Source organism: Ovis aries, chromosome 3 (genome assembly GCF_016772045.2).
Source record: "Ovis aries strain OAR_USU_Benz2616 breed Rambouillet chromosome 3, ARS-UI_Ramb_v3.0, whole genome shotgun sequence".
Lineage (NCBI taxonomy): Eukaryota > Metazoa > Chordata > Mammalia > Artiodactyla > Bovidae > Ovis > Ovis aries.
In genome coordinates, this window is record NC_056056.1 from 38,526,828 (window position 1) to 38,553,991 (window position 27,164).

Consider the following 27,164-nt stretch of genomic DNA (forward strand, 5'->3'; position numbering starts at 1 on the left):
GAGCATATGAATTTTTAGGATGACCACTATGGTTTATTTTCCTTTTGAAAAAAGCTCAATGAGAATTATAGAAGAGAAAAAGTGTTGCTATGCCTTGACATCATTAGGTGATGATTTTCTGGTAGAATACAATACTTCTCAAATCTTTCTATTAAAGTACCTCTTAAGGGCAGATGAAAGGAAAGGACCCAGGAATCTAGGAGATGGCTAGCCATAAAAATAACACTTCTATTAATTTTGTATTTATAAGCCCAAAGAAACTTGAATTCTCTCTTTTCCACGATGTATTTAAACATAAAAATGTTTACTTCTCTCTTATTCCTCCCTACCCTTTGCCCCTCAAAAAGTCAGCAAAATTGAAAAACCAGTAAGCCACTGTTAAGCCTTTGGTTTTGTACATTTCCATCAGAATGCTATACACTCCCAGGGACATTTGTATCCCTGTTTCAGAAGCACCACTGTCAAGGTACTGCAATCCTGAAAGTGATTATAGAGTTTCTGGCCTTTACAAGTTCATTCCCACTCTGAATTTCTCAGACCCATAGCAAATATGTTAGCTCCATTATTACAAATAAGTTCAGAGAGGAGAGACCATGACATAATCACCTCTACCTCCTTCAAAGCCCTCAACAGAGTAACTTTACACATAGCAGTCATTCAGAAATTACTTGAAGGGAGGAAGGAAGAACAAGCAAACTAAATAAAAGACCACTTTAATTGTGAATTTAATTTCATCAGTCTTAGTAACAAGTTTAAGACTATTTTCTCAAATGTAATTTCTGGATAATAAGAGATGGTGGTTTTTAAAATAAATCTTTAGATTCTTTAAGAGTCCAGCAAAAGTGAGGTAACCCTAGAGACTTTCTATAGTTTTATAGCAGCAATGAATTTTTCCATTAAAATTGATTAAAACAGTAGACATAATATGCACTGTATCAAAAAAATGCATTGTATCATTTGCAACAAAGGAAAGAAACAGATACATTCTATTAAATTTACTTTTTCATAATATATTTTTGTTTTATACAAAAATGTCTTGCATACTTTTAACAAATGAAGAACAGTCTTTTAGATAATTATGAAGCTATTTAAAATTCAAATACCTGAGTTCTTTAAAAAGTTCAACATTCTGGTGAGTCATCAAATTGTTTAGAAGCCATTCAAGGCACCTGAAATTAAAACATGGAATTATTTCATTATACATTATATATTTATGATTTATTGAGTAGGACATACAGTTAAAGTAAAAACAGAGTATTAATCTTGCTAGGACATGCTCAAATATTTTAATTTAACAACTGGAAATTTAGTACTGTTTTTGTCAGCAGTTAGTATGGGAATATTCCCTTAATATTAATAAGAGCCTTTCTAATTGAGAAAACTTCATTTTCAAGTTCGTGTTAAATGGTTTATGAAGGGCCTTACATACTTCTGTTACCTTCTTTATAATTTGAAAATGGGTACTGCAATTCTCAAGACTTAAAACACTGCCAGTAGTTGCACTGATATACAGTCAGCCCTCGGTATCCGCAGGTTCTGTATCCGTGGATTCAACCAACCGAGAATTGAAAATATTGGAGAAAAAAATAATAACTTCAGAATGTTCCAGAAAGCAAAACTTAAATTTGTCGCAAGACAGCAACTATTTACATAGCATTTACAGTGGATTTATAACTATTTACATAGCCTTTACACTGGTATAATAATAATCCAGAGATGATTCACAGTATACAAAGGATGGTTATTTGAAAATACTACACCATTAAATAAGGGAGGTGAGCAACCGCAGATTCTGGTATCCACCCAGGTCCTAAAGCTAATCCCCTGCGGATAGTGAGGGACGACTGTAGTGGCTATTATGCCTACTGCTTTAAAACATTTGATAGAAATGTACTGTAAAGAGGGACCATAGTTTTTATAAGCATGTATAACCCACCCACAGTCACAGAGACCACACTTTTGAAGAATTTACTAATTAGTCCAAATATAGAAAGGAACCTTTTATAGCAAATTCTATTCTTTTTTTTCCTCTTTTTTTAAAATAGCTATACATTCTCTTAAGAAACCAAAGCAATCCAATTCCCGAAAGTGGAATGAGGGGGAACACAAGCAAGGCAACTCACTTCCTCTTTACAGAATCTAGTCCATAGGTCCCTGCGGATGTGTAATAGCCACACACAGTTTTCACATTGATTGTCTCCTTCATCGTCTCACCACACTGCTGTATTAAACCATCCTGCAAATATAAATAAGTGCTGGAAAGGCCCATTTCATACGTGAAAAATTAGTTCTGAGTATGTGCTTTCACATATTAAAAAGGAGAAAAAAAAAAAAAGGAAGGAAGAAAGAAAACCATTAAGTGCAGCAAGCCTAAATCTTTTTTGAAAGTCCAGTAAAAATTCCTAAAAAAAAATATAATCCAGGAAGTATTCAACTAAATACTTGAACTGAAAAATGGAAGGGAGAGGGTAAAAGCAGTAAAGACAGAGATAAAAATTGCTAACTCTTTTCTGTTCTCCTCTCTGGGACCTTTGCAAACTTAAGCAGCATTCTGTTTCACCTGTTCTTTTAAAACTAAGACCTTTTTATATAATCAGACGACTATGTGATGGGCTAGGCAAGTACACAGTATGAATCAAGAGCAAGTTTTTATTAAAGTTTAAAACACCTATCAATATCTAAGAAATATACCTAGGACAAATATAGTATTGTTTTAAACTTACATTGAAATTTTAATCTAAAATGTTTATATAGAAGATTTCAAATAGCTAATTTTATTTATGATAGGGAAAGAATTCTGTCATTTTTTTTAAATTCTGTCATTTTTCACTCCAATTTCTGAGCTATATTCACCATGCAAAAGTATTACTGTTAAATAGCTAAGTCATAAGGATAATGCAGAAAGTGAATTTACTCAAATTTCTGAACTACGTCCAACATGCAAGAGTATTATTGTTAAATAGCCAAGTCACACAGATAATGCAGAAAGTGAATTTAGAATAAAACTGAAAAAGGATTAAAAGTTAAAAAAGTGCAATTATTGAAAATAAGTATCAAAAGGATTAAAACATTAAAAAGTCAAATTACCTCAGCCAAGGATATTTAACAAGCTATTAACTATTATTTCAAATAAACCAGTATAAAAATGCCACATGAAAAGAAACTTAACTTTTTTAAATGATCAAAATAAAATGTTGACTCAAACTGGGATTTTAAACCTTCTAGACTCTGCCCCTTTCCTTTTAAAACCCATCTGTGCCATCAGGTCTAGTGGATAATCCCTGCTTAACCTCTCCAGTATCCAGTTTTCCTCTCCATGCTTTTAACCTCATCTAGACCCTCCCATGGATTACTGCAATAGGATTTATAATCAACTTTCCTTTCAGCTCATTCTTCACATTGATCCTAAGCACTCTTTCTAAAATATAACTTTATCTTTCCTCGGATTAGAACTTTTCAAAATCAAGTATGCAAAGTGTTAACTTTTTAAAAGGTACTGAGGGACTTTCGTGATCTGGCCTCTGCCTCTTTTCCTCCAACCCTTCTTCTATTCTATGCTAGATCTGTGTTCCACTCAGATTCTCTAATGCTCCATTATTTTCTCATTTCTATGTCTTAGTTTTCTGCATGAAATGCTCTCTCTTCCTCTCTCTTCTTACTTCACAAGATAAACACATTTTTAGTTTTTAAGACTCAACCTCAAACACAACTTCCTTCTTTGACACTACCAGGTTAAACTGACCACTTTGCACATCCACTAAATGCTACAGAAAGTTTATCATCATATCTATAATATTGGACAGCTCTTACTTTACTTTTTGGGCCTGTATATCAACTCTTCCTCCTTGACTCTATACACATTATATTGTGAGCTTCTTGAAGGCAAGCTACTGCTGCTAAGCCGCTTCAGTCGTGTCTGACTCTGTGCAACCCCATAGACGGCACTCCACCAGGCTCCCCCGTTCCTGGGATTCTCCAGGCAAGAACACTGGAGTGGGTTGCCATTTCCTTCTCCAATGCAGGAAAGTGAAAAGTGAAAGTGAAGTCGCTCAGTCGTGTCTGACTCTTAGCGACCCCATGGACTGCAGCCCACCAGGCTCCTCCGTCCATGGGATTTTCCAGGCAAGAGTACTAGAGTGGGGTGCCATAAGGCATAGATATCTTTATTCACCTCTGGATCTCTATGCCTAGCTTGACACACTGCTCAATATACTTCTGTTGAATGAACAAATCTGTCATTCTACCAATAGATTATATACATTTAGGTGGTTTACACACAATTATTTCCTAAGAAAACATTTATATAGTAAGCACTCAAAGTTTTCTGAATCCATGAACTATATGAATTAATAATCAAATCATAAGCCACTTGCTTCATAATAGTCAAGATAAGTTATTAATGCACAGAAAGAAGTGAAAGTCGCTCAGTCACGTCTGACTCTTTGTGATCCCATCGGCTACACAGCCCATGGAATTCTCCAGGCCAGCATACTGGAGTTGGTAGCCTTTCCCTTCACCAGGGGATCTTCCCAACCCAGGGAATGAACAGGTCTCCTGCACTGCAGGCAGATTCTTTACCAGCAGAGCCACAAGGGAAGCCCCATTAATGCACAGAAATGTATAAATGGATTTAGACAAGTATATTTGTTTCACATTATAGTTCTGTCTAGTCAAGGCTATGGTTTTTCCTGTGGTCATGTATGGATGTGAGAGTTGGACTGTGAAGAAGGCTGAGCGCCAAAGAATTGATGCTTTTGAACTGTGGTGTTGGAGAAGACTCTTGAGAGTCCCTTGGACTGCAAGGAGATCCAACCAGTCCATTCTGAAGGAGATCAGCCCTGGGATTTCTTTGGAAGGAATGATGCTAAAGCTGAAGCTCCAGTACTTTGGCCACCTCATGCAAAGAGTTGACTCACTGGAAAAGACTTTGATGCTGGGAGGGATTGGGGGCAGGAGGAGAAGGGGATAACAGAGGATGAGATGGCTGGATGGCATCATGGACTCGATGGATGTGAGTCTGAGTGAACTCCAGGAGATGGTGATGAACAGGGAGGCCTGGCGTGCTGCAATTCATGGGGTTGCAAAGAGTGGGACACGACTGAGCGACTGAACTGAACTGAATAATCATTCTAAGATCTCTACATAGAAACAGCCTGCATTCATTTTACACAAATATCAAGACTCTCCTCATTTGTAGTAAAGTTTTTGGTTAAACATTTTAAATGACTTATCACAAAAGAAATATTTATATATTCATTTTAAAAATTATAAAAAGCTAGGTTTTACTATTGTTTTTGGAAGGGATACCTTGAAAGAAAGACACAAGTGTTATTATTTTTTGAGTACTGTGCATACTTACCAATTGCAGCATACAAGCTGCTGCCAAAATAGCAATGACTCGACTTGGCTTTATTAAGACATCATCTCGATACAATGACCCAAATGCCACCTGAAGTGCTGAAAGCAAAATACACAGATAGAATGAAATAACAATTTTAGCTGTAAGAATATTACAAGAATAAGAACAGTCTTTATACACTAAGACATATGTCTAAATCTAGTATAAATGGATAAGATGATCATCACTAATAAAACTACTGCTGCTGCTGCTGCTAAGTTGCTTCAGTTGCGTCTGACTCTGTGCGACCCCATAGATAGCAGCCCTCCAGGCTCCCCCGTCCCTGGGATTCTCCAGGCCAGAACACTGGAGTGGGTTGCCATTTCTTTCTCCAATGCATGAAAGTGAAAAGTGAAAGTGAAGTCGCTCAGTCGTGTCTGACTCCTAGTGACCCCATGGACTGCAGCCTTCCAGGCTCCTCCATCCATGGGATTTTCCAGGCAAGAGTACTGGAGTGGGGTGCCATTGCCTTCTCCAATGCATGAAAGTGAAAAGTCAAAGGGAAGTTGCTCAGTGGTGTCCGACTCCTAGTGATCCCATGGACTGCAGCCCACCAGGCTCCTCCGTCCGTGGGATTTTCCAGGCGAGAGTACCAGAGTGGGGTGCCAATAAAACTACTGGTAACGGTTATGGACTGATGATGCTTTAATAACAATGTTATACATTTCCATCAATTCTATCAAATCATGCTGGATTCTCCTACATCTAACCTTGATATCAGTTAGTGGTCAGAATTAAGACACCCTTGGAAAGAGTTTTATGAAGATGTCCCTGAGTAGATCAATCGTTAAGTACAACTGCACAGACCAAATGACAGTCTTAACCCTGGTGGTTCAGTGCTTCACTGTGGAGCATGGAATATCTCCTGTCCTGTGAGTGAGCGCTCAGTTGTGTCCAACTCCTTGTGACCCCATGGACTGTAACCAGTCAGGCAGTCCTCTGTCTACGGAATTTTCCAGGCAAGAATACTGGAGACTGTTGCCATTTCCTCCTCCAGGGGATCTTCCTGACCCAGGAACTGAACCCGCATCTCCTGTGACTCCTGCCACCACAGCTGTTTGAACCTGAGCATCCTTCTCTCTACTGCCATTCTCATGCATGTCCTGCAAGGTTTGCTTTATAAACATTCTTTGCCCATGAGGTTAGTACTGGGTACTTCCACTTCAGTTATCAGAGAGAGATGCAGGAGCACCAGGACAGGAGTGAGAACTATAGTCTGATCCTACCTCACTAAACTGCTCTGAGACCTAAAACAAGTCTCTTAAATCCTCCTGGCCTCAGCTTCCTCATCTAAAGACCATTACAGCTCTAAAACAATACTGACTACCTGATACATCTGCTTGTTCCCAGAAAAGATCTTTTTGTGTAGGGAATAATCAGTGAATACTGTTTACGGCTTACTGTTTACTGGTCATACTTCTCCTTTCTTCACTCTACATCCTCTATATCCCAGGCAGATATATTTTTAAACATGAAGGAAACAGACTGATGAAGCTGACACGACTAAGTAAGATTAGGGATACACAGAACAGAATCGATAAAGTATAGAGTAAATCAATAAAAAATCCTCACAGTGAGTGTTAAAAGGAGCTTTTTCCCTAGTTAACAAGGTTAGAAGAAAATACTTTCTGCCGAAAGGATAAAAAGGTTATGTTTCTATCATTTTTACATAATAGTAATTATGGTACCAGTTACCTTCTATATCAATATTCTGGTCAGGAATCTCCAATTCAATGGTATTCATGCTGGATTCTTTCCAAGAACCACTGAACATACTAGAAAAGTAGCCAGACTTAACAAAATGAAAAAGAAATTATGATAAAGAAACTATTAGGCTTATCAAAATACTATGTTTTTAATTAAAGAAAACTAAATTTTCATATTACTATCTGAACTGAATTCCTATGTTACTACTTGAACCAACTAAGCTTTTCACTCAGTGGAACAATTTCTGAGTATATTAGATATATATGTTCTCCTTTTCAATAGTATTCCAAATTCAAGCATAGAAATTATATATTTAAGTATCTCATAAACATATGACAGCATATAAGATGGACACAAAATAATACACTAAGGAAGAGAGAAAAGAAACTAAAAACTGTTGAGTCCTTATTCTATCCTTTTCCCCTAACTTTTCCCATTTTTGTCAACAGAAGGCATTAAAATAAGTACCTCTCTGGAATGACAGAAACATACTCCTAGGCTGGTATAACAATGAAAACTCAAAATCTGTTTCCTAGACCAAACTTAAGTTTTCACTAACAATACTAACAGTGTATCTCTTACATAATGAGACTTTCCATCAGACAGGACAAATACTCATGCAAAAGACTACTGTAAAATACAATGAGAAAGAACAAAACTTAAAAGAATTTGAGTTAAGTGACTACCTTTGCTACTCAAAGAGAAAAATAAAATACTTACTTGACATAAATATATTTTGTGTAAGCTCCACTCTTCTCCTAGAGCACAAATCTTAATGTCACTGTTTTCACCATTTAAAAATAATGTTTGATAAATATATTTGGATGTACTCTTCAGTTTTTTCCTGTTAAAAGAAACGCAAACATTATGTATGTGTAATACAGAATATTTTACTTATTTTGCATGTAACTCTAAACACTCCTTTTGCTCAATTTCTATTAAATAGAACCAATCTGCCCACGGTGTAAAAAGATAGAGATATTATATATTCAAATGTGCTTATGTATGGAAGGGCACATAAAAAACTAATAATAGTGGTTATCTCTGGAATACTCTATTCCCAAGAGGGGCAACAGTGGATAGAGAGGGGTGGAGTGGGAGGGAGACCTTTCACTATACACTTTTTTGCAATTTTTGATTTTTGAATTAAGTCAATTACCTATTCAATAAAGATAAGTCAGCATGGTGATTTTGCTTATTTCCTTGTTTAGAAATCAGCACTATGGACAATGTCAATATAGCTGCAACATAGTTCTGCAACTACAAAATAAAGAACAAGACCTACACAAGTATTTAAATAGTAATTTACATGTGATCTTACTTTAGTACCAAACAACTTTTTTTTAATGTAATTTATTTTTATTTTTGGCTGTGCTTGGTCTTCGCTGTTGTGCGGGCTTTTCTTTAGCTGCGGCAAGCGGGGGCTCCTTTCTAGTTACAGCGTGCGAGTTTCTTACTGTGGTGTCTGCTCATTGTGGACAATGGACTCCGGGACACGCGGGCTTCAGTAGGTGCAGCTCTGGGGCTCTAGAGCATAGATTCAGTTGCTGAGGCGCATGGGCTTAGCTACTCTGCGGCGTGTGGAATCTTTCCAGACCAGGGATGGAACCCATGTCTCCTGAATTGGATTCTTTATCTAAGCCACCAGGGAAGCCCCTAAACTATTCTTAAACTCCTTAAAATGTGTTCTTCCCTAAATTAGACAAATGGTTTACAGCCTCAGACCAAAGATTTTCAAAACTGTGCTGAAGGGAGAAGTGTGTCTTAGGGTTTACAAAGGAGAGTGAGGAGTGAATTCTGGGTATCCCATCTAATCTCAACCAGAACTGCATCACATATTATTATGCATCTGTAAATATCCTGGATTTGGGCCTAAGATTTAAAGGAAGAACTATGTAATTTTTGTTTTGACAATCTGTGATCAAGATAGTCCAACCAGTAGGTGAGGAAACCCCTAGGCAGAGGCTGATCAATATTTTTTATACTCCTGGCCAATCCTGACAGCTTTCCTAGTAAAACTTTTAAATGTAAACAAAGAAAAAAACCATTAATCATTGATTAATGAAAAATGTAAAATTAATGATTTTTATTAAATGTAAAAAAAAGTCAGTAATCATTCTGACAGCGTCTTATATGTGTGTATTGAATACCTCTTCCCAACAGACAATAAAAATAGCACATGCTTTGGTGATAGACATTGAGTCCCAGCTCTAGAGCAGCTCAGTTACCTTATATGTGAAAAAAAGGTATAAATATTCACTTCACTGGGTTACTGTAAGAGATAAATAAGACAAGTAGTCTCTAGTGCAGAAAGGAATAAACCCACAACAGGAAAAAGGTGAGGTTGGGTTTATCACGTGATGAGAGAATTCCATGGATCTGGAAGTTAGAAAACAAACTGGAATGGTAACGAGCAGTGAAAGCCACAGCCCAAAATGTATCAGGATCTAGAATGGAGGCTGAAGCCCTTCAGAACGGTGGGGCTGGGAGGATGAGATCTCAAGAGAAAAAGGCTGAAGTGAGGCAGAAAATGGGGAAACGTGTTCCCCTAATGACCTCCACCACTATGAACACAGAGTACAGATAACTCTTGCAAACAGAATGCAAGGTTTTTCTAGAAAGAATCAGAATATATTTATCAGGAAGAATTAAGACTCTGGTGTAGGTGTTGGGAGCCCCAGACAAAGCTATCTTCATCCTGGCATTTGAGCAATCTGTAACCTGTTACTTACCAACCTATTCATAATCCTGGTTCCCAAACTGTGTGCCAAAGCACCTGGAGCACCACAGCAAACTCAGGGAGGCATGTGAAAGATCCCAAACTTAAAGGAAATCACAGCAACATCATTCAGATACTATGTGATCTACACTATTTACTTATTTGAACCTGACTATTAAATATTTCTTTAGGGCCAGAGGTACCAAGAAAAACATTATTGAGACACGAAGGATACTGTGAACCAATAATGTTTGGGAATCTCTGTTCTAAAACAGAGCATGTCGCACCCATATACAATCATATACAACTTAGTAGACAGTCTTCCTACTCAAAGGGGAGGCTCAGTAGTAATAAATCTATTTATTCAACACACACACACACACACAGAGACACACACAGACACACACACGCTACCCATTCTGAGGCAGACAACCAAGGATTTCCCAACATAAGCAAATTAGGAGTATTAAAGACTATTTTTAAAAAGAGAATTTGGCATCAGAGGAAATGTATAATTCAGGGAAAAGAGAACTTAAAAAAAAAAAATCCCAACACTCTAATTATAACTAGCACACCTACAGAGTTGAGATTTTTTATTGTTATTCAGTTGCTCAGGCAAGTCCAACTCTTTGAAACCCAAGGACTGTAGCATGCCAGGCTTCCTTGTCCTTCATCATCTTCCAGAGCTTGCTCAAACTCATGTCCATCACATTGGTGATGCCATCCAACCATCTCGTCTTCTGTTAACACCTTCTCCTCCTGCCTTCAATCTTTCCCAGCAACAAGGTCTTTTCTAATGAGTCGGCTCTTTGCATCCGGTGGCCAAAGTACTGGAGCTTGTTTCAGTACCACAGTTCGAAAGCATCAGTTCTTTGGCACTCAGATTTCCTTATGGTCCAACTCTCACATCCATACATGACTACTGAAAAAACCATAGCTTTGACTAGATGGACCTTTGTCGGCAAAGTAATGTCTCTGCTTTTTAATACACGGTCTAGGTCTGTCATAGCTTTTCTTCCAAGGAACAAGTACCTTTTAGTTTCATGCTGCAGACACCATCTGCAGTGATTTTGGAGCCCAAGAAAATACAGTTTGTCACTGTGTCTATTGTTTCCCCATCTATTTGCTATGACAGTTGAAATTATTACATTTATAAAATAGGATGCTATGATAAAAGATGACTCAGAAGAAGAGGGAGAAAAGAGCTCTTAGGACCAAAAACACAGTTGCTGAAATTAAAAGAAAAAAAAGACAAAGTTAAGGAAAATTTCCTGGAACATAAAGCAAAAAAGACCTAGAAAGAAAAAAAAGAGAAAGAGGTACAGTCCAAGAGATTCAAAATCCACTTAAGAGGGGTCCAAGAAAGAAAAAACAAAGATAACAGAAGAAGGGAATTATAGAAGAAAGCTTCCCCCAGGCAGTCTTTAGACTGTAAGGATCCACCAAGCACCAAGGCCATTCAAAGACCTATACTTAAGTACCTTCTAAATTCCAAAGTACCGAAGAAAAAATTCCAAAAGCACCAGAGAGAAAAAAAAAGCCACCTAAAAAGAAAAGAGAATTAGACCAGTATCATATTTCTCATCAATATGGTAGGCTAGAAGACAATGAATTAATATAATCAGATATAAAAAGTTATTTCAGATTAGACTTCTACACGGAGTCAAAAGATGACTAAACTGAGAGACTAAATTTACAACTGGGTAAGCACAACATCTGCTGGATCATTGAAAAAGCACGAGAGTTCCAGAAAAATATCTATTTCTGCTATATTGACTATGCCAAAGCCTTTGACTGTGTGGATCACAATAAACTGGAAAATTCTGAAAGAGATGGGAATACCAGACCACCTGACCTCCCTCTTGAGAAATCTGTATGCAGGTCAGGAAGCAACAGTTAGAACTGGACATGGAACAAAAATACTGGTTCCAAATAGGAAAAGGAGTACGTCAAGGCTATATATGGTCACCCTGCTTATTTAACTTCTATGCAGAGTACATCACGAGGAACGCTGGGCTGGAAGAAGCACAAGCGGGAATCAAGATTACAGGGAGAAATATCAATAACCTCAGATATGCAGACGACACCACCCTTATGGCAGAAAGTGAAGAGGAACTCAAAAGCCTCTTGATGAAAGTGAAAGAGGAGAGTGAAAAAGTTGGCTTAAAGCTCAACATTCAGAAAACGAAGATCATGGCATCCGGTCCCATCACTTCATGGGAAATAGATGGGGAAACAATGGAAACAGTGTCAGACTTTATTTTTTGGGGCTCCCAAATCACTGCAGATGGTGATTGCAGCCATGAAATTAAAAGACACTTACTCCCTGGAAGGAAAGTTATGACCAACCTAGATAGTATATTCAAAAGCAGAGATATTACTTTGCCAACAAAGGTCCGTCTAGCCAAGGCTATGGTTTTTTCAGTGGTCGTGTATGGATGTGAGAGTTGGACTGTAAAGAAGGCTGAGTGCCGAAGAATTGATGCTTTTGAACTGCGGTGTTGGGAGAAAACTCTTGAGAGTCCCTTGGACTGCAAGCAGATCCAACCAGTCCATTCTAAAGGAGATCAGTCCTGGGTGTTCTTTGGAAGGACTGATGCTAAAGCTGAAACTCCAATAACTCTGGCCACCTCATGCAAAGAGTTGACTCATTGGAAAAGACTCAGATGCTGGAAGGGATTGAGGGCAGGAGGAGAAGGGGATGACAGAGAATGAGACGGCTGGATGGCATCACCGACTCAATGGACATGAATTTGAGTGAACTCTGGGAGTTGGTGATGGACAGGGAGGCCTGCTGCTGCTGCTGCTGCTGCTAAGTCGCTTCAGTCGTGTATGACTCTGTGCGACCCCATAGATGGCAGCCCACCAGGCTCCCCCGTCCCTGGGATTCTCAAGGCAAGAACACTGAAGTGGGTTGCCATTTCCTTCTCCAAGGCCTGGCGTGCTGCAATTCATGGGGTTGCAAAGAGTCAGGCACGACTGAGCGACTGAACTGAACTGAACTGAAGCACAAATTACCTTCGTGAGCAATTTTAGGAAAATATACTTGAGGATGTAGTTCCCTCAGAAGAGTTCAGAAAAGACACAGGCTACAGAAAACAGGATCTAATCCTACAGACGGGGTCAATGTCTGTCCCAAGAGAAGTGTTGACCTACAGGACAATGAATCCAGATTGGAACAAGAGGATGAAGGGACCTGGGAGGGAGGCTTGGGTTTAAATAAGACGGGCTCCATGCAAGTGTGTTTGGAACGAGAAAAATCTGAAGACAGGATCAAGGAATTTTATTCTTTTGTCCAATGGGTGGAAGCCAGTCAGAGAAGTCTAAGAAAATAAAAAAGCAACACACACACAAAGAAAGAGTATTGTTCTAATAAGCTACAAATGAAAACAGGGTTCGAATTTAAACACTTAGTGGAATGTAAAAAAAAGAAAAAAGATTCAATTTAATTATGAGGTTAGAAGATTTCTCCCAAGAGAAAAACAAGTGGTTGTGACTTTGGACCCAGGAAGTACGATTTATAATCCTAGCACACTACTTGACTCTGCAGTGAACAACGTTTACACAGCTCTAACAACAAATAACTGTTCACTAGATTTCAATTTTGAGACACTCTATGGACAAGAAACTAAAGATTTGGTTGCAGAACAGCTGAGTTTTAAGTCTTGTTAATATAAAACATGTGCTTGACAAAAGGTATTAGGTAGAAAGTGGGCCTGGAGACCAAAGCTTTTCATGGAGTGGTGGCTGAGGCAGAAATGCACACGAGACAACCTCAGGAATCATATTAGTGACAACTCACAAAATTCCTGATCTTAAAATTTTCTTACACCCTTTGTCCACACTGAGCTGAATAAACAAGGCATCTTCTGTTGGTATGCTAGTATAACACACTAGATTCTGATATACACTTTCTAATAACGATTCGCTTTATTCGATTTTCCATTCCACTCTACTCACGTAATTTGGGGGTCAGCATACTTTTTCTATAAAGGTCTAGATAGTAAATATTTTCAATTTTGTGAGCCAGACAGCCTTCAAGCTAGTTTTGTTGGCATGCCAGTGGGTGGTTTCTTGCTAGCCAGTCTCAGCCTTCCACATCTTAGCAAACTTTTCTACCATCTATGGGGCCACAGCTCCTCTAACAGCTTGGAAAAGGTGGCCCTATCCCAAACTTGTTTCTTCCTTGGATAGTCTGTCTCAGCCCTAGAAGTAGTGACTGCTCCCTATGTTCTCTATTCTTGTATTTTTCAGAGATCTCTTTACTTCAGTAATTTAATGGTTATATTAAACTTTCTCTACTCAAATTACTATTTAATTTCCTTCAAATGGACCCCGATATATATATTTCTATGTGTGTGTGTTAGATGCTTGCTGCTAAGTCGCTTCAGTTGTGTCCGACTCTGTGCGACCCCATAGACGGAAGCCCACCAGGCTCCCTCGTCCCTGGGATTCTCCAGGCAAGAACACTGGAGTGGGTTGCCATTTCCTTCTCCAATGCATGAAAGTGAAAAGTGAAAGTGAAGTCACTCAGTCGTCTCCGACTCTTAGCGACCCCATGGACTGCAGCCTACCAGGCTCCTCTGTCCATGGGATTTTCCAGGCAAATCCTTAGATGCTTAGTCGTGTCCAATTCCTTTCAACTCTGTGGACTGTAGCCTGCCAGGCTTCTCTGTCCATGCAATTCTCAGGCAAGAATACTGGAGTGGGTAGCCATTCCCTTCTCCAGGGGATCTTCCTGACCCTGGGATAGAACCCAGGTCTCCTGCATCACAGGCAGATTCTTTACATCTGAGCCATCAGGGAAGCCCCATATATTTTTACAGTGACATTAAATACAGTGGTCTAAATACTAATTAATTGAAAGGCAGAGATTATCCTATCGGATTTTTTTAAAAACAAGATTCAACTAAATGCTGTCTACAAAATACTACTTTAAGACACAAGTTAAAGGGAATCAAAACAAACTGGTACTGGCTATAATAATGTGGATTCCCCAGTGGCTCAGAGGTTAAAGCGTCTGCCCAGAATGCGGGAGACGCGGGTTTGATCCCTGGGTTGGGAAGATCCCCTGGAGAAGAAAATGGCAACCCACTCCAGTACTCTTGCCTGGAGAATCCCATGGAGGAAGGAGCCAGGTAGGCTACTACTAGTCCATGGAGTCGCAAAGAGTCGGACATGACTGGGCGACTTCACTTCAAATGTCTTTATATTTTGTAAAGATAAGGGGAGCCAATTCATCAAGGAGACATAATATTTACTGACTGCTTCCATATCACGCACTGTGCATTGTATGCATTCTAACATCCGTCAAGTCCTACAAGTAAAGTATGAGCATCTCCATTTTAGTCAGGAAGAAATAAGGCTATTAAGTGCAAAATATAGACTAGAACTCAGAACCTGAGCTCTTAAAACTATACTACACTAATTCTCCAAAAAGGCAACTGAACAGTTTGACAGTCGGGGTCCATTTTTGTAAATATAAACATAAAACTGTATGAAAAGATTTAGAAATCAAATTACTTACAGAGGTTATTATGATACTCTTATTTTACATGTACTGTGTAGCATAAAATTTTACTCTTTTGAAGTTTCCCTTAAAAAATTACATCTATGTGACCCACTGATGGCCTTAAAAAAAGGTAGCAACGAGACTGTTTGTGAAAATATATTCAACTTACAAACTATATTTTAGTTCCCAAGTAAATACTCCGTTTTTCAACTCTTCTAAAAAAAAGGTTAAGCAAGCTGCCTTACACATATCCACGGTCAACGACTTTGAGTGCTAGAGACGCTAAAAAGACTCTGCTGCTATAACAAATGTACACACTACTGATAAATTTCACCTTCACAGTTAAAAAGAGCTCCTGTATGTAACCATTTCCCTTCCGCTGTGGGACAACAGGGGTGCCCATTTCAGGGCCTGAATGTACGTGTCTCTTACTATTCAAGGCAGCCGTATGCAAAACAACTTAATTCTACTTCCACCCACTCAAGAGAGGACCAGGGTGTATTACGGAAGGCCGGCTGGCTGGCCCTGTCTAAGGTTTAACGAGGCGCAAGCCTTGGCTTGGCGTTTCTCAGTCTCATCTTGGGGCGGTAGCACCACCCTGGCGGCGTCTGCGGTTTACAAGCCAGACCACGGGGCGTCTCCCCAGGTGCACCCCATCCGGCCCGCCTCGGACCGGCTCCCAGGTCTACCCCCTCAAGGGCTCGTCCGGCTCTTCACAGGCTGGGGAGCGCCGCAGCCCCCGAAGCCCCCAGGGCTCATCCCCAGGCCAGGCCGAGGGAGCTGCCCAACAGGTGCGAGCGCGGGCAGTGCGGGCGTGTCCCCCTCCCCGCCCCGTACCTTCGAGGGGTGTTGAGAAGCCGCTGCTGCTCGTCCCCTTCCTCCTCATCCTCGTCGGTCTCGGAATCCGGGTTACAGTAGCAGAAGGTCCCGCTGTTCCGCTTGCGCTTGTGACTGCCCGGACAGTAACAGAAGCCATGGCCCGGCGCGTCGCCACCAGTCTCGGGCCTCCGGGCGGAGCCCCCAGCTCCAGAAGCCGGCTCCGGCTGGGCTCGGGCTCGCCCCGGGTGGCGCAGCACCCGGCTGCTCAGCGAGCCCATGGGTCACAGCTCCCCGAGACGGCAGGGAGCGCACCTCAGGGAGCCCAACACAGACGGTCTCCCGCCATGGCCCGGGCACCACCGCCAGCCTCCACGGAGCCCGAGTTATCTACACCGCCGCCTTCTCACTTGCGGCCACGACCGTTGCAGCGGACGCCACAGCCTCCATCCTCCGCCCCGCCCGCTGCGTCTGGCCGCCCCTCGCGCGCGGACCGCAGGACCTCACCCCGTCGCTTTTACAACAAAGCGCGTAATGTAGGGCGCATGCGCACGGCGAGCCTCCGGAAGGGGCGGGGGAAAGCGCGCGTACGACACAGGTGGAGCCTGCGCAGAATGGCTAGAGGGCTGGAGCCGGACCGCGCGTGTGCCGTCCCACGGTGTTTACGCTGAGCTTGGGTGGTCTCTCCAACAATCCTGAGTTGCAGGCAGGGCTGCCCTTTAGCTTTAGTTTGGACATATCTTTGTGTTAGCAAGACCGGCAATTCTAGCTCATTCGTTCTTTCTGCAAAGATTCCCTAAATTCCAGATGTCTTCTGGGCCCTGTGATCTGCACGGGGCAAAAAAGACATTGCTGTTTGGTGGTCCTTTTTGGAGGAGCTCATGGAAAAGAAATGCAAAAAAGCAAAATGGCTGTCTGGGGAGGACTTACAAATAGCTGTGAAAAGAAGAGAAGCAAAAGCAAAGGAGAAAAGGAAAGATATAAGCATCTGAATGCAGAGTTCCAAAGAATAGCAAGGAGAGATAAGAAGCCTTCCTCGGTGATCAATGCAAAGAAATAGAGGAAAACAACAGAATGGGAAAGACTAGAGATCTCTTCAAGAAAATTAGAGATACCAAGGGAACATTTCATGCAAAGATGGGCTCGATAAAGGACAGAAATGGTATGGACCCAGCAGAAGCAGAAGATATTAAGAAGAGGTGGCAAGAATACACAGAAGAACTGTACAAAAAAGATCTTCACAACCAAGATAATCATGATGATGTGATCACTAATCTAGAGCCAGACATCCTGGAATGTGAAGTCAAGTGGGCCTTAGAAAGCATCACTACAAACAAAGCTAGTGGAGGTGATGGAATTCCAGTTGAGCTATTTCAAATCCTGATGCTGTGAAAGTGCTGCACTCAATATGCCAGCAAATTTGGAAAACTCAGCAGTGGCCACAGGACTGGAAAAGGTCAGTTTTCATTCCAGTCCCAAAGAAGGGCAATGCCAAAGAATGCTCAAACTACCACACAGTTGCACTCATCTCACACACTAGTAAAGTAATGCTCAAAATTCTCCAAGCCAGGCTTCAGCAATACGTGAACCGTGAGCCTCCAGATGTTCAAGCTGGTTTTAGAAAAGGCAGAGAAACCAGAGATCAAATTGCCAACATCTGCTGGATCATGGAAAAAGCAAGAGAGTTCCAGAAAAACGTCTATTTCTGCTTTATTGACTATGCCAAAGCCTTTGACTGTGTGGATCACAAGAAACTGTGGAAAATTCTGAGAGAGATGGGAATACAGACCACCTGACCTGCCTCTTGAGAAATCTGTATGCAGGTCAGGAAGCAACAGTTAGAACTGGACATGGAACAACAGACTGGTTCCAAATAGGAAAAGGAGTACATCAAGGCTGTATATTGTCACCCTGCTTATTTAACTTCTATGCAGAGTACATCATGAGAAACGCTGGGCTGGAAGAAGCACAAGCTGGAATCAAGATTGCCAGGAGAAATATCAATAACCTCAGATATGCAGATGACACCACCCTATGGCAGAAGGTGAAGAGGAACTCAAAAGCCTCTTGATGAAAGTGAAAGAGGAGAGTGAAAAAGCTGGCTTAAAGCTCAACATTCAGAAAACAAAGATCATGGCATCTGGTCCTGTCACTTCATGGGAAATAGATGAGGAAACAGTGGAAACAGTTTCCGACTTTGTTTTTTTGGACTCCAAAATCACTGCAGATGGTGATTGCAGCCATGAAATTAAAAGACTCTTACTCTTTGGAAGGAAAGTTATGACCAACCTAGACAGCATATTGAAAAGCAGAGACATTAGTTTTCCAACAAAGGTCCGTCTAGTCAAGGCTATGGTTTTTCCAGTGGTCATGAAAAGATGTGAGAGTTGGACTGTGAAGAAAGCTGAGTGCCAAAGAATTTATGCTTTTGAACTGTGGTGTTGGAGAAGACTCTTGAGAGTCCCTTGGACTGCAAGGAGATCCAACCAGTCCATTCTAAGGGAGATCAGTCCTGGGTGTTCATTGGAAGGACTGATGCTAAAGCTGAAACTCCAATACTTTGGCCACCTCATGCGAAGAGTTGACTCATTGGAAAAGACTCAGATGCTGGGAGGGATTGAGGGCAGGAGGAGAAGGGGACGACAGAGGATGAGATGGCTGGATGGCATCACTGACTCGATGGACAGGTTTGGGTGAACTCCGGGAGTTGGTGATGGACAGGGAGGCCTGGCGTGCTGCAATTCATGGGGTTGCAAAGACTCGGACAAGACTGAGCAACTGAACTGAAGTGAACTGAACCATATGGGAGTTTGGGGTTGCAGAGTCCTACATGACTGAGCGACTGAACACCAACCATGTGCTAGGGTCACACCCTACTCAGGCTTTCCAAGAGAGGAGGACCTCGAATGTGGAGCTTTGCTAAGCCCTTGAGTTTTTATGTATGTGTGTTTTATTTTTTAATGAATTTTTTAAATCGAAGGATAATTTTTACAGAATTTTATTGTTTTCTGCCAAATATTAACATAAATCAACCATCGGTATACATATTTCCCTTCCCAGCCCTTGGGTTTGTTAAGCGGCACTTCTAGCCTGGTCTTAACTGATTACGGCAAGTCATTCCCAGGACTCTTTTTCTTCTCTCCCAGCGGCAGTGGGATGTCTGAATAGGCTCCATACCGGGTCTGTCACAGTTTAAAGTGCCTGCTGGAGGTCCAAGCAAAACTTACAGGTCTGTGAGCAAAAACTAAAGTTGTGTACCTAGAGTATATAGCCATTGTTATGGACCCTGGGCAGTCAGCTTTTATTTTCTTATTACCTTCTGCTAGTTTTTAAATGAAATGTTTATAATAACAGTGAAATTCGCTCTGGTGTGACTCTTTGCGACCCCATGGACTATACAGTCCATGGAATTCTTCAGGCCAGAATACTGGAGCGGGTATCCTTTCCCTTCTCCAGTGGATCTTCCTAACCCAGGGATCAAACCCAGGTCCCCAGCATTGCAGGTGAATTCTTTACCTGCTGAGCCACAGGGAAGCCCTTATAATGACAGTATTTATAATGAAATACCACAAATGGAATACTTAAAATGAATTACTTTAATATGATAAATACCTATGGACGCATAGGTCCATGTAACTTAAATTTCAGTAAAAACTTCAGTATATTATACTAGCTTTGATTCATTCAAGTAGAACAATACAGATAGGCAGAAACTCCCTTTCCCTCTACACTATCCTCAGAATGGTTAGATCATTATTCCCATGCATGTTTTAATATGTGTACCTGTAGCAATATATTTTCTTTTGCACGTTTAGACATGTAATTTAGTGGAATCATTCATACCTATCATTCTGCACCTTTCTCCTCTCTCAAAATTATACTTTTGAGACTTAATCAGTTGACCAATCTCTAGTTAATTTTCACTACTCATTGTGTGACTAACCCAAAATTTCTTTATCTTTTCCTTCACTGAAGGAGTTAGGTTGTTTCTACTTTAATGCACATAAAAGCAACAGTGAATACCATGTGCAGAGATTCCCTAAATAGATCCCCAGAAGTGAATTTGCTGGGAACTTTATTATCTATTGCCAAATTGCTCTCTGAAATGACTGCTTAGTTTATACTCCCATCACTGGTATATGTAACTTAGGGTCCCAGTGTACTCATTCAGAAATATGAACTGAGAGAGGCTGGCTGAGGTAGTTTAGAAGGGAAATGGAGAAGGGAGGAGCAGATCCCCTGCTGCACCTCCAGAATACCTTTTGTCAGTACAAAAGGATACACATGAACAGTTATGGGCCACTGTAAGACAGCAAGTGTAGGATCATCTTAGATCCCGTCTAAAAGGACTGGGTGGCATGACTGACTTTAGCACAGAGCCTGAGTTTCTAGGGGCTGAAAAAGGAGAACTGCATTTGCTTTGCCAAAGGAACCAAAGATGAGTAGTTTATTGATGATGGAGTTGTTAAGGAACTTAGGATTGTGTTTAAGAATTAGCTTTAAACATCTGATAGCATCACACAGCACTGATCATCTACCATCACAGCACTAGTAGGTAAAAAGTTTCCTGTTCCCATTTACTCTCCTCCTTCCTGTTAGGTTGGGAGGGGGAGGTCTAGAAGGAAGCCAAGGTGAAAAAAGAAGCCCACCAGATCACTGTCTCCAAATGCCAGCTTCCTGCTGGCAGTAAACCAGAGCTGAACAAGGGGAGAAGCCTCAACTGTACATGAAGTTTGGAATTTTAACTGAAAACATTCATTACTGAAATGACATTATTTTATGACCTACACAGTAGGACTTTTTAAAACCTAAGAATGACCAGAAAAGTCACGACCCTATCCTCTATCTAGAATTTTCATCTAAAGACAGGAGAAGAACTAGACCCAATGAATAAATGTAAATGGATAGTGGGAGAAAAAAACTAAGTTGCTTCCTAAGCATATTACAAAGTCGTGCTTGTTCAACTTAACAATCATTCCCCCCAGGGTGGCTTTACCGCCTCTCTAGAAAGCTTCCCATCAACATATACAATTTGTTTTAAAATTCTGGCTAAGTCATATATTGGGTTGGCCAAAAGTCCATTCAAGTATTTCTGTAACACCTTATGGGAAAACCTGAATGAACTCTTTTGGCCAACAATGTAATTTAAAGATAAAATCACCAAAAATTTGGAGTGCTTCCAAAGCTAAATAAAGTTGACCTGGAGATTGCATGCTCTGCTAGGTAGGTATTGAAGCAGCAGTACTACTTCCTATAATTAACTGCAACGACTAAATATTCATGTAAATAGCTTTCACCAATAGTAAAGCACTTGCAGTAGGCAAGAAGAAACAAATCCCTATATTTCACCCATCAAAATACAATAAATATTACAGAATAAACAAAGAAGACAAATGTTCTTATTTAATATGAAGGTTCTACTTAGTAGAACTGAGATCATCACTCATTTCTAGAGATAAATATACTATTTTCTATCATTAAGTAGAGTTTGGTATATGTTAACATTAGTTTTACAGCTGTAAGGGTAAATATGTTATTTTTCTTAATGCTGTACTTTCTAATAGAAATTGAGTCACATAAATCCTTCAAAAAGATCTCACTTCAGAATCCAGGATGAAAAAACTCAAAAGCAGAAAAGTCAAACAGAAAACATATACCTCATTTGAAAGACACCATATTTTATTGGAATTATTTTTCTGTGTTGTATGCAAACTGAACTTTTAAATTAAATCCAAGTACACCTTTACAATAATTCTAGAGTTGAAAGGCACAGTGCAAGTGTAAATCAACAAAATGCAAGTATTCAAATCAACAAAATTAAAATGATTTAAAAATTATTTTTAGCACAAAAATTTGTAAATTCAAAGCACTACACCATCACCAGAATATGCAGTTTGACACTAAATTTTTTCACATTCATCTTCAAGTTGGCTTAAGACCATTATTATTATTATTAACCCTGATATTGTGGAATGTTCAGCATTTATGTTTGATAGTCAGACATATATGATCTGTATAACCACAGAGTTGAATTTGTTCAAACAAGTCAGTGAGTTTGTTATACTTCAACCTGGAGAGTCTAACTGACCTTAACCTAAGATGTGATGGAGGGAATCTCCAATGCTGAACTTAGTACTAAGATCAACTAGCACTTTATATAAAAACCTAAACAAAGCAGATGTGTAGATGCTTTCAAACAATGACTATGTAAAATAGAAAAATGGATAGCTACTCTTACTAACTAGACGCTGACAATTTCAAATCAAGAAATTACTAGCCACTCTTAATAATAGAATGAGGGAATAAAAGAGATTTTAGAACAGTCTTCCAGTCTTCCACTTCAACAGTTTTCTCCAAAAAAGAAAATATGAAATAATGCAATATATCCCAATTTCTGTGAAACACAAACAGGAAGAGATCTGTTGAAAACATGGAGCACATTCTTATTTCTAATTTGAAACGTCCTTTTAGGTTTTATGAGCTTTGAAATGCAAGTACAGCTTTAAAGCATCATAGTGGGTAATTATAGATGAATAATAATACAGGCTATATCCTAGGAGGCATCTGTAGGCGTTTTAATTGGAAATAAGCATTCTGAGATAATGCTAATAGCAGTGTAGAAAAATTAAGTTAAAAAGAATTCAAAGTGTAGGGAATCTTCCTGGGCTTTCTGGATTTTATTTTAATCATCTCCTCCACAGAGAATGAGCAGTACCTTCCTGTAGTCTCCGGATGTGTCACCCTGGTGGAGGTGGGGGTGGGGTGGGGAAGAAAAGCAGAGTTACAGTCAGAGAAACAGGCTTCAAAATAGAATATACAGCTCAAAGTCACCTAGGTTAACTTTTCCAGTCTTGCCTGGATTTTTCTAGGAGAGGGTTGTTTTTTTTTTTTAATGATATTGGTTATTTTTTATTACAAAAGAACACTTGTTCAATGTAGAAAATAAAGACATAAAAGAATATAAAAATCATCCATAATTCCAACATCTAGAGATCACTATGCCTAGCATTTTAGTTTTTGTATATCCTTCCCGACTTTTTTCTATGCATCTAGATTCCTACATGATGAGACTGTAGGACTCGTCTGTATTCTGCTTTTTTACTTAATATTGCTGATTTCCCATTATTAAATATTCCTCCACAACATCATTCCTTAATGGTTACAGAGTGTTCCATTTTACATAGGTAAAATAATTTATTTGATCTCCCCCCGTTGACTGAGCGACTTCACTTTCTCTTTTCACTTTCATCCATTGGAAAAGGAAATGGCAGCCCACTCCAGTGTTCTTGCCTGGAGAATCCCAGGGATGGGGGAGCCTGGTGGTCTGCCGTTTATGGGGTCACATAGAGTCGGACACGACTGAAGCGACTTAGCAGCAGCAGCAGCAGCATTGGGTATTTATGTTGTTTCCAATTTTTCACTATTAAAAACACTGCTGTAATAAACAGACATTTTTGTACATTTTCTTAACACTTTATTCAGAATAACTTTTCATAAAATGGGAATTGCCAGATTAATGATCGTGCACTTTCCTTTAATATGGTTTGCAAAATAGCCTTCTAGAAAGAAGAAATAATTTTTTATGTAGAATTTTTCATGGTCTAAATAATAGATCAGTTTTTGTTAGTGCTTCATGGGTGACTAGAAAAGATGGGATTGGATTCAAAGTTTAATGTTTATTATTTAAACCTTAATATACTCTTGTTGATACTTTGCCTCATTGATCTGTCAAAAGATAAGGATTTGTTAAACGTATCCAGCAAAGTATCCCCATCAACATCTTCTTCTGAAGTCTCAAGTTTCTTATTTGTATATTTGAACGCAATACTGTTTGGCACCTAAAGTTTCATGGTAATTTAATTTTGGTTGTGATGTGTAGTTTTTATCAATATACAGTGATCCACTTTTTCTGTTTAATACTTTTCCCCCTTAAATTCTTTTTTTTTCTTTCTGGCCATGCTGCACAACACGAGGGATCCCAACTAGAGACTGAGCTTGTGCTCCTTGCACCGGGAGCCCAGAGTCAGCCACTGGACTGCCAGGGAAGTCCTGAATTCTTTTTACTTATAGTATAACCCCTGCTTTCCTTTTATTTGTCTAATATTCTTTTCCCTGGCTTTTTTTTTTTTAAGCTTCTTATATATCACTGTATTTCCGCTGTTCTTTATAAACAACATGCAGTAGGATTTTGTATTTTTACCTAATCTGGGAGTTTATTTATTATCATAACTTATGTTTTTAACCTCATTTCTGTCTTTTTTTTATTATTTACATATTTTCTATTTCTAACCTGCTCCTTTTGGCAATTGTTATTGAATGGGCCATCTAGTCTTTATTTTTAGACTTTCCAGTGTTGTATGATATGAGTGTGTGTAAACACATATATTTGCATATTTATACATATACAAACACATAATGTAAATATATTTGTTGAGCTGTTTTCCCAAGTCAATATTTTTTACCCCATCATTTTAGGGTCTGTGTAGTATTTCATTGTATGGAATTTCCATAATTTGAGTCATCCCCTATTAGTTAATAAAAATGAAAATAATATGTAATAAACTCTGTAACCACTAAGCAAGAATTTCCTGTTCCCCTCTTCCTCCAGCCTCTTATAACCTCTAGTGTACTTTCTGTCACTATGAATTTACCTAGTCTAAATATTTCATGTAAGTAGAATCATATACAGTATTTGTCCTTTTGTGTCTGGTTTATTTCACTTAGCATGTTTCCAGAGCTCATCCATGTGTCAGAAACTTCATTCATTTTATGTATGCATCTACCACATTGTAAACATTCATCTGTTAATGGACCCTTGGGTTGTGTTCACTTTTTGGTTATCATGAGTAATGTTTACATTGGTGTACAACCTCGTTTTCATTTCTTTTGAGTATATATACTTGGGAGTGGAATAGCTGGGTCATGTGGTAATTCTATGTTTAATTACTTCAGGAAGTACCAAACTGTTTTCCACAGTGGCTGCACCGTTTTACATTCACTCCAGCAATACACAAGGTTCCAATTTGTCCACGTTGTCACCAACATTTGTTATTTTTCATTTTTGTTTTAATTATAGCCATCTTAGTAGGTATGAAGATATTCAAACCCTCTGTGATTTTTTAATTGGATTGTTTGTCTCTTTGTTATGAATTGTAGGAGTTCTTTATATATTCTGGATAGTAAACTCTTATTAGATATGATTTGTAAATATTTTCTCCCACTCTGTGCATTAGGGAACCTTTATCTTATTATTTCCTCTAAAGAAATTCTGCTGCTGCTGCTGCCGCTAAGTCGCTTCAGTTGTGTCCGACTCTGTGCGACCCCATAGACAGCAGCCCACCAGGCTCCCCCGTCCCTGGGATTCTCCAGGCAAGAACACTGGAGTGGGTTGCCATTTCCTTCTCCAATGCATGAAAGTGAAAAGTGAAAGTGAAGTCGCTCAGTCATGTCCGACCCTCAGCGACCCCATGGACTGCAGCCTCCCAGCCTCCTCCATCCATGGGAATTTTCCAGGCAAGAGTACTGGAGTGGGGTGCCATTGCCTTCCCCCTCTTAAACACTAACAACAGCTAAATAAGAGGTATAGTTTATTTTTTAAACATTTATTGCCAAATTGCCTCCTAGGAAAGTTAGACTAGTTTACAGTGCTTCCGTAATAGATGGTGAGTTTTCCCCAAGCCTTTCTCAAAGCTGGTTATGATCTCTTTAAACTTTGTTAAGGTATTTAGTGAAAAATGATGATCCGTTCTTGTTTGTAATCTATTACGTATTAGTGAAATTAAACATTGTCCATAATAGTGTCCATTTTGTGTTTCATCTTTCATAGAGCTCATGTTTTCTTTTTGTCCAAGTTTTCCTTTTGGATTTTTTTTCCTTTTTCTTAGTAATTTGTACAAGCTCTTCAGATAGGGATATTAACCCTATATTATATGTTACAAATATTTTCCCATAGCTTCGTTTACGGTCATCTTTGAATCTTACAATTGTTTTACTTACAGCTAGCTAAATTTCAGCACTGCAAAATAAAATGACCTCACAGGTTGTACAGAAATAGAAACAAGTTTCTAAATGCCTTGTAGACATAGTTAGAAACTCTGCAGTTCAAATCACCCAGTAGCTACACCTCTCCAAGCTATGAGTAGGATTCAGAATATTTAATTCACAGATCAAATCCTGACTTGACATTTACTGTGCTGGCAACACCAGCTTCTAGGGACATGAGTCTTGGTTTCATATTTCATATTCCTTCTGGTTTCCTCAAAGGCAAAATCCCAGTAATGAGGGGTTTTGAGAAATGTCAATCATTTCTCATTCGCCATGTTAGGACGAGAAGTCTGGTGCCAGGTAAAGAACAGCAATCCAGGATACCTGTCATGTTTTCCCTTATTTTCAGCAGACCTCAGCTGGCCCAGGATGACGTTCTGGATGACTGATTCAGTAGCTTACCTTTCACTGTAAGCAGGTAGAAATGGAAATTTTGCTCTTAAGACCATTCATTAAAATATAATCTTTCTCTGTCTTGGATCCACATGAAATAATTACTATATTTAGAAGGCAGATATTTTCAGTTTCTAACCAGGCAGAAAGATTCACATCCATGTGAAAGGAGAGAGACTGGAAATATTTGAGAGTACCATCTTTAAAGGGAAGGATATCTGACAAGAAGGAGATGATAGGAAGTGTCTAAATACCTAGGTCAGAACCTGTTCCTTTCATCAGCATTTTCCCCTGGCTCCCATGACCCACCTTGATGAAGGAGTATAGAGACTTTCCATAGAGTCTCTTGAAGTTTGCCCGGATGTCCAGCATGTCAATCTCCGCTCGAGAAACCATCACTCTGATAAGGGTGTCGTCATCGGTGCCCAAGCCCTAAGGAAGAAACCAGATCCCTGCATAGAGAGCTGAGCTGGTTTTCAGACAGGGCCCTTCGTTAGTCTATCAAGGCAAGACTATGTATCAGTCTTCCCTTGACGTCCTTTGGACTACAACCTTAGGGGCCTGTGGAATGTGGC

General features: G+C 39.6%; 2 protein-coding genes across 9 annotated transcripts in view; both read right to left on the reverse strand.

The window, feature by feature from the left end:
• GMCL1 (germ cell-less 1, spermatogenesis associated) overlaps positions 1–16,690 on the reverse strand; it is a 55,935-nt gene extending 39,245 nt beyond the window's left edge. The window contains exons 1-6 of the mRNA XM_027966660.3: positions 16,174–16,690; positions 7,826–7,949; positions 7,094–7,190; positions 5,360–5,457; positions 2,124–2,236; positions 1,104–1,169 (exon numbers count right to left, since the gene is read on the reverse strand). Coding sequence (XP_027822461.1) covers positions 1,104–1,169; positions 2,124–2,236; positions 5,360–5,457; positions 7,094–7,190; positions 7,826–7,949; positions 16,174–16,433 — 758 coding nt within the window. The 5' untranslated portion in view covers positions 16,434–16,690. The remainder of the gene's footprint in view (positions 1–1,103; positions 1,170–2,123; positions 2,237–5,359; positions 5,458–7,093; positions 7,191–7,825; positions 7,950–16,173) is intronic.
• Positions 16,691–21,810: 5,120 nt separating this feature from the next.
• Positions 21,811–27,164, reverse strand: part of ANXA4 (annexin A4) — a 76,564-nt gene continuing 71,210 nt past the window's right edge. For 4 of the 8 annotated variants that reach the window (XM_042248064.1, XM_004005812.5, XM_042248065.1 and 1 more), the window contains 2 exons: positions 26,899–27,021; positions 21,811–22,894 (listed from right to left, as the gene is read on the reverse strand). In XM_042248064.1, the coding sequence (XP_042103998.1) occupies positions 22,835–22,894; positions 26,899–27,021 (183 nt within the window). In that variant the 3' untranslated portion in view covers positions 21,811–22,834. Of the gene's footprint in view, positions 27,022–27,164 lie in introns of all 8 variants that reach the window. The other 4 variants (XM_060412000.1, XM_060411997.1, XM_060411998.1 and 1 more) reach the window with 1 other exon arrangement.